The 8,819-nt window shown below is 33.9% G+C and overlaps 1 protein-coding gene across 1 annotated transcript; it reads right to left on the bottom strand.

Moving 5' to 3' along the window:
* Nucleotides 1–1,223: 1,223 nt before the first annotated feature.
* LOC109677977 (olfactory receptor 7E178-like) lies at nucleotides 1,224–6,283 on the bottom strand. The gene is made up of 2 exons (XM_020153698.2): nucleotides 6,126–6,283; nucleotides 1,224–2,211 (listed from the first exon to the last, which is right to left on the bottom strand). The coding sequence occupies exons 1-2, from the start codon at nucleotides 6,281–6,283 to the stop codon at nucleotides 1,224–1,226; spliced, it is 1,146 nt and encodes a 381-aa protein (XP_020009287.2).
* Between the last annotated feature and the right edge of the window lie 2,536 nt (nucleotides 6,284–8,819).

Consider the following 8,819-nt stretch of genomic DNA (forward strand, 5'->3'; position numbering starts at 1 on the left):
CATGCTCTTCTACAGAGTCTGTGTTCACTTCTGAAATTCTGTGCTCACAATGCTTAATTGAAAAATGAAGAACAACACCCTTCTCATGGATTTTGGTACACCTACAGGAAGTTTGGAAATTATTGATTATGCATTTTTTCAAGTAAAGAATTTTATTATGGAAATAGCATGTGTGTTGGTTAATACAAGTATAGATAGCACTGCAGTCTGTAATGTTTCAAAACCTTAAAATGTGTCTAGTCCAAATAAACAGCCTATGGTTACCTTCTGGATTTTCTACCTCTCTTTCTGCTTGTTTATCCAAAAATGTTTACTGTAACAGTTGGATAATTAAATGTTATATATGTTGCTAAATGGAGTTATAAGCTCAGGTGTGCATGACACAGATACAAAAGATGCCTTGTTCTAAACTTCTATGGGACATTATTTTATGGGATAGCAGGAAAACAACAAGTGTATGGAAGACACGGTGATTATGTCCCATTTGTTTGAACTGAGGAAGAACCCATTCAGTGTTTAACAAACAATTTCTTAATGTGTCCTTTGTTCCAAGCAAGGTATTGGTTGTTGGGAATTAGAAATAAAAAAGATTTAGGTATTTTTCTTAAAAAAGGCAACATATATTTATATAAAAGCAAAACTGATAGCTCTTACTATGTTTATATACACACATAAATATAACTTAATATCTATTGTAAACTAATAAATATCAATGATACTGCTGGCTGCACATGACCTCTGAACTCAGTAAATAGAGACAATATGTTGCTAGATGGTTCAAGCAATGTTAGTCTCAAAAAACTAACTCATATTAGGGGAGGAAGAAGAAGAAAAGAAAATGAATGTCTAAAATAGTTGGGTTTTCTTCTTACTCCAAAAAAACTAATGTGTATTATTTGCTTCTTTTGTATCTTTGGTCTAATGATTATTATGCTTATTATACAATACTTTATTATTGTGAAATAAACATAACAAAATGATTATGATTTTGACCATAGTAAACAGATCAATGTCATTAATTCCATACATGTTGTTGTGCAAACATCATCATCTCCAGAAATCTTTCACTTCCTCAAAGTGAAACTGCACACATTTGAAAAGAAATTGCCAGTTTTCCTTCTCTCAGCTCTGTCAATAAAACTATGAAACATGATGAGGAATTAAACACATCCAGCTGCATACTAATGTAACCAAGGAGGCAGGATTTATTAAAGTACAGATGTTTAATTTTTTTGCATTATCCAACTGATATTCACAATGGAAAATTTGGGCATGATTCTGTTGTATAGGATTCTCATGGCACTTTTAATGTCCTTGTTCCTCAGGCTGTAGATGAAAGGATTCAGCATAGGGGTGACCACTGTGTACATCACAGAAGCTATCACACTTTCCCTGGGGAATGATGACACATCTGAAAATAGGCACACTCCAAGGCCTGTTCCATAAAATAAGCAAACAACTAACAGGTGAGACCCACAGGTGGAGAAGGCTTTATACTTTCCACTTGTTGATGGTATTTTCAGAATGGAGGAAATTATTTCACAGTAAGAACAAAGAATTCCTGAGATGGGAAGAAACCCAAATATGGTGCCAGTGAAATACATGAGTAGGTTACTGGTAAATATATCAGAACAGACAAGACTAAGGAGTTGAGGGGGGTTACAAAAGAAATTTGAAATTTCAACATCTTTGAAATAGGGGAAATTTAAGATGATTAAATTGTGCAACTGGGTGTCCAGCAGGCTAAACAAGAAACATACTAAAACTAAGAAGGCACAACGCTGAGGGTTCATGATGATGGAGTATTTCAGGGGGTGACAGATGGCCACATACCGGTCATAGGCCATCACAGTCAGCAGCAGATCATCCATACATCCAAAAATGCCAAAGAAGGACATCTGTGTCACACAGCTCACATAGGAGATAACTTTTTTGTGAAGTTGAATATTCACAATCATGTGTGGGACAGTGGTAGAGATGAAGCAGATGTCAGCCAAGGACAGATTGGAGAGGAAAAAGTACATGGGGGTGTGGAGGTGGGAGACATAGCTGATGGCCAGGATGATGAGCAGATTCCCAAGCACTGTTAAGAGATAAATAAGAAGGAACAACACAAAAAAGATTTGCTGTAGGTCTGGATCCTCTGAGAGTACATTGAGATGAAATTCTGATACAGAGGTTAGATTTTGGAGCTTTGTATTGTCAGGACACCTTTTGAGATGAAAGAAAAAGTGTTGGAAAATCAAATAAGCATTCATTTAACACTTTATAAGTTTTTGATGCATTAAATCCCAAGTAAAGTATCCATACTAATGTTCATATAACTTGAGATATATTTCCCATTTCTGATAAAACCAGAATTTGCTAGAACTGCTTCTTTCTTCTTTTCTGTTTCTGCCTTCTCCTATGAACAACTGGTTTATTGATACTCAACAGATAAATTTAAAATCAAGACAAAGGTATCAACTCCCAGAACATCATAAAATGTATCCTACCCATTTAAAATAACATCAAGAATAATGTTTGTCCTTGAACTGTTAGAAAATTTTCTTTGTAAGTCAAGCAATTTTCAAATATTTTTTATTTTTATTCTTTGTTTGGAAAAATGAAGAACAAAAACAGTACAGGATGATGTTCTGAGTGAGGTTAGCCTGGCCCAAAAGACCAAAAATTGTATGTTCTCTCTCATATGCAGACATTAGATCAAGGGCAAACACAACAAGGGAATTGGATTTTGATCACATGATTAAGTGAGAGCACACAAGGGGTGTATGAGGATAGGTAAGACACCCAAAAAACTAGATAGCATTTGTTGCCCTCAATGCAGAGAAACTAATGCAAATACTTTAAAGTGACTGAGGCCAATAGGAGAAGGGGACCAGGAACTAGAGAAAAGGTTAGTTTGAGAAGAATTAACTTAGAAGGTAACACACATGTACAGGAAAGCAATGTGAGTCAACTCCCTGTATAGCAAAAACCTTTGGTCCTTCCTATTATTACTTATACTCTCTCTTCAATAAAATTAGAGATAATAGCAAAATAGTTTCTACCTGGTAGCTAGGGCTTAGAGGGGTAAGGGAAGGGGCAGGGGGTAAGGGGGGAGAAATGACCCAAACATTGTATGCACATATGAATAAAAAAAGTACAGGAGAAAATATAACCATGCTAGCACTTTCCACATCTTAACATTGGTATCCTAATGGCCTCCATTATAGATTTGTGGTAAGAAAATTTTAAATAGTTCTAAATTTCATACAGTGCCATTTTATCTCAGTCTCATTTATAAACATATTTGAATGTGGGTATTGTAAAATAGCCGGGTAACTAGCCTCAGACAAATACCAGATTTAGTCAGAGAACTTATATGTCCTGTTTTCTTTAATCAGTTGATAAAAAATACTTGAGAACCACTGCTTTTGAATGTTCAATAACACTGAGAAAATGGTTCATTAGTATAAGGTATTATTATTGACACCTTTGAATGATACAAATATGTAACCATTTAATAATAGCTAATCATTACTATGTAACTATTCTGAAGTCAATATTCACCAGTGAAATTTGTGTTGCTGGTATCACTACATGGATTCATTCTCTGTGCACATGTCCCCTGAAGACAAACTGTCATGAATTTGCTGGGTAGAATTTTCTCTCATAGTTATTTAAAGCCTACCTCACAGTACCTACGATCATATAAGTAACAAGCAACACAACACCTATTTCCACTGACAAGTACTAGTTACATTCACAACTTGTGTTGAGTGATTGAGAAAAATACACTGAACTCCAAATATTTTAACAAAATACACAACATACCTGAGTAACAGGTATCATTTAATTTGTCAATTTATTATGACATTCCTTTCCATATTCTTATGCCTCACTACATATCACAACATTTCCATATAATGGGATATAGTTGTTTGAATATAAGTATGTATTACATGTCCAATTTTACTAGTAATCACCTAAATATTTTGTTTCAAATAAGAAATCAATTACCAATTTTTCATTTGCCCTAAAGCTAAACTATCAAACTTATTTCTAAAATTATTTCTCATACTCCTCTAGGATAAGACAAAAAGATAATTTAATCATGCATAAAGAATATTAACATTTTGCTCCATTTAAACAGACAGAACCCTAGTATGAAGTTCAGGAAATGAATATTTATGCCCATATCACTGCCATACCACTCTCTACAGAATTTGTGTGTCTTAACACCTCACTTTAATCAAGCTGCTTAATGGGCATGGGGAAAATCATGCTGATCTCCACCTATTTGTATCATCTAAAAGTTGTTTAAAATGTAGTCTCTCTCTCTCTCTCTCTCTCTCTCTCATCTATCATGTGCCTATCTATCATCTATTTACCTATCATCTATCTATCCATCTATCATCTATTAGTCCATCTAGGTATCATCTCTCTCTATATCTCTCTTATATTCATATATACATCTATCATCTATCTATTTTTATCTATTTGTCCACCTACCTGTCATTGATCTAGCATCTCTTCTACTTACTTATCTTTTAACCCGTTTAAATATCTATTGATATGTAAATATATAAATTATCATTTTATTGGGTGTTTTTGGTAGTACTGGTATTTGAACTCAGGGTTTTCACTTCCAAGTGTCCTAAAACTTGGGCCATGATGCAAACCTAGAGTGACTTTTCTTCTTAAAGATCAAAAGATATTTCTTAATTTGCTTTAGTTTATTGCTCAGATATGGTCTCTGACATTGGCCCCAACTAGTTTGGGACCACAATTCTTCTACCTCCACTTCCCGACCAGCTGGGATTCAGCTTTACACCACCATGATTTCCTTGTTTTTGTAGATAGGGTCATGCTAACATTTTCAGGGGCTTCTCTGTAACGACAGTGCTCCCATTTTCACCTGTCATTTCTCTGACAGTACTGGTGTGTGCCACTATTCACGAACATTATTTTTTTACAAAAAATCCATTGCCATAAAAATGCTGAATTTATAGATGAATGCAGTTTTCAATTTACACTGGATTATTGAATGATGTGAATTCTGAAATGTTTCTTCTCCCAAGTCATAATGCTTTTCTACACACTTTCTTTTCTTTTTGTATCTTTCCTCTTTTCCTGAACATGTCAATAAGAAATCAACTCAGTTGACAATAGTTTGCATCAGAAATACAAAGTGAACATCTGAGATATAATAGGTTCAAAACCAAATAGTCAGCTTCAGAGACTGATTTGCTAATGTAATTTTTTTCTTCAGTCAGGGTTCTTGCTATGTAAGGTACAATGCCTTTGAACTTGTGGTCAGCCCTAGAACTTGAACTTGTGAGCTTTCCCTATGGCTGGGACTACTGTTGTGCTTTGCCACACTCAGAAATACAATAATCTTTTTCATTATCACCAACTTACCAAACAATTGTAACCACACTGCAAGAGTCTTAACTGTGGGAACACATGAGGTCCATTTTAAACACTTTCAAGTTTGTTGTGAAAACAAAGATAGATTTTATGTGTCTTTGTGAGAATCACTGGACAAGAATCACTGGAAAAGAAAAAGGAGGTGGGAATATCTGCAAATGTTTCAGAGAGATTTCTGTGTTAAGTTGCTGTGTGCCCATGTTTCCTGTCATATTTTTGTTATTCATAAATATCCATGCTGTATTGGATTATGTTGCAACAGCAAAAGCACTTCCCTGTGATCTACAAAGAATTCTAAAAGCAAGAGAATAATAAACAAGAACTCTTCACTGACTGTCACTTATTGAAATGACTGGTAGAGTTGTCAAGTGAAGAAGCAGTCAGGATACTCCAAAATGAAGACCTCTGTCCATGTTCAGCATGTTTCAAACACTGCTTTGCTTGTATTTCTTAACATCATAGTTAAAATTTCATAAATACATTGTACTCTTTAATTTCCTCCAAAACAATAAACCTCATGTATAAATGAAGTATCTACACTTCTTAAAATACAGAGCACAGATCATAGCATTTAGGAAGCCTTCAACAAGTCTTTACAATGTTAAATTCACTATTGTCCTCCTCCACATGTTTATCTTTGCCTTCATAATCTCCTTGTAAAATTTAGGACAGAGTTTGGAGGGAAGTATTTCCTGTTAACATGGGTGACATACCTATTGGAAGTAGAAACAATGTGCAAGGAAAGGTACGTTTGAGTAAGATTTCTTATTGCCTCATTAAACCAACAACATAAAGTTACAGTCCTCATGACTGCAATTTTGCCCACTGGTTCTCTTCCACAGGCTACCAAAACTGTCGTATTATTCCTCATGATTTGGAAGTAATGTTTCTGCTGAGCCTTCCTCTACCCACTGTCTCTCTCAGGACTTACTGGTTGTAGGGTTTCTCTGCTGTGCCATGACAAAAGAGTACATTCCAAAGCAACTCCCTGATAGATGACTAATGACTACTCCAGCATTTTCTCAGGACAGGTATTTGTAAAGGATTCAGCGAAGAGTTTCTTGGAGCAAAAACACACATGGAATCCATTGGACTGAAATCAACAAATGGCAAGTCTGGCAGTACAGTAATTATTGACTATTTATTGTATGACCTAGGAGGATCAATATACAGAGTTGATAATTAGCTAAATTAGTCCATATTTTCATGATCTTGAAGGACTTCCTAACATTGGAGAAGGAGGAAGATGAGATAATGAAGATGCTTCAGGTTAGCAGTCTCTTCCTCACTGTGGCAACATTCTCTAGTGTATTATCCAATTAAGTTTTGACTTATTTTAGTAAAAATCATCCATCTGAATTTTATTTACATCACTTATGGTAAAATATGTAGGAGAATAAAGTTACTGTTTTCACACCTTCAGTGTTCACTGTTTTCAGGTATAAGTAACATGTGCAGCATTGTTTAACCACCAACATAATCCATTCATGGAATTTTTATGTATTGATGCCCAATTTCAAAACTCCTCCTTCAGCATTCATTCAACTCTAGCAACTGCCACATAATAGGCAATATCATTAGAAGGTACTATACAAAAATATTGCAAACAAGGACGTGAAATTAACATGTGTAACTATTTCCCTTTATTGATTTTTCCTTGTTACATTCTAAAAGGATGTCATGGGTACTAAGAGTACAGTATTCTACTGAGAATCTTCCTTAGGACTCTATAAAGGTTTCTGAAGATCTTCAGGCTGTAGATAAAAGAATTTTTTACAGAAGTCACCACCATGTATATTACTCCTGGGGAAAGATTTCTTCAAAAAGTACACTGCAAAGCCTGTTCTTAAAAATAAAAAATCATACATACATATGTATATTGATACAGATACATATAACTCCACTCAACTGAGGAACAGATTCTCAGAATGGAGGAGAAATTTTATAGTATGCTTTATAAAACCTGAGATTGTAATAAAACCAAATATTTCATCTAGAACATAAATAACTGTTATTTATAGAAGTAACAGAAGAGTCAATATAAATAATGTGTGTTAGAAGAAATTAGATTTTTCCCTAAAACAGGTATGTTTTAAGATAATCAATTACTCAGCAATGAGTCCATAAGACTGAATAAAAAATATTTTTGTTAAAAAAAGAGTTCAAGGTTTATTATGCAAAGGGTTATAAATAGAACAACAAAAGCCACATGCCATGAAAGTCAACAGCATAGCATCCATACATTGAAAATCAATAAAAAAGACATATGTAAGAAAATGATCTAATATGAGATTAGATGTCTATAATCATCTCTGAGACCATGGTATAAGGAGACAGATGTTATCAAAGTACAGTTTGGAGAGGAAGAAGTACTTTGAGTATAGAACTGGGAAGGAGACATGACATCCAAGTTATCAAGCTCTGTGATCAAGTACTCTGACCAGGTACATATTCAGGAACAGGTTTCCAAGCACTGTGAACAGAACAATACATGAATAGTCCTGTATTGTCTGAGAGTCCTATGAGTTAAATTTCTGAGACTTGGGTTATATTCTGTGTTGCTGTATTGCTAGAAAATCTTTGCAAAAAGAGTTGTAAATACATAACAAAAAAGGTGAAACCCAGAATTATATGTTTCTGTATCAATATATGAATGGATATAAATATATTATACATAGGTTCACACACACCTGGTTGCTTTATGTGACACAAGCTGGTCTTTTATTTGTAGGCACAAGCAGTTGTCCTGCCTTGTCTTACCACCTAATTGATTTTAGATGAATTCCATGAAACCAAGCTTTCTTTAGTTATTTGAAATGAAATTAAACACAAATAAAATACTCAAACTTGAAATTCACAAGCTTTCAAAAATGTTTCTCAGTTTTTACAAACCCAGCCTTCTTGGAACTCTTTCATTTATTGTTTTATGAATTATTCATCTCATTCTATACATTCCTAATTTTGAGACTTCAACTGAACAAAGTTAGAAGACTAACAATAATAGATAAATAAGGCATCTACAAGCACCATGTTCTAGAAAAAATAGAGAATTATCTGTATCCTAAATGAATGGAAAACATGTTTTCTTCATTTAGAAAGAAGATTATTGCATTAAACTAATGTAGGAACCATTCAAATACAGCTTTTTTATTCTAGGAAAATGGAAAAAAAATTCCACTCATTAAAATGTTTATGCAAACTCACATTAGAGCATTAAATTAAAGTTAATCATTTATAATCAGAAAACAGTATTATGTGACAGTTATTTCATTGTTATCATTTTGTTTCCTGATACTATCCTTTGTCATTATTAATACTTAATCAACTTGTATTTTACTTCAAATAATTTTTAGTGGATAACTCCTATGTCTGGATTGTGCAGCCTTAAAATTGGACTCAATTTCACA

This window comes from Castor canadensis, chromosome 14 (genome assembly GCF_047511655.1).
Source record: "Castor canadensis chromosome 14, mCasCan1.hap1v2, whole genome shotgun sequence".
Classification (NCBI taxonomy): Eukaryota; Metazoa; Chordata; class Mammalia; order Rodentia; family Castoridae; genus Castor; species Castor canadensis.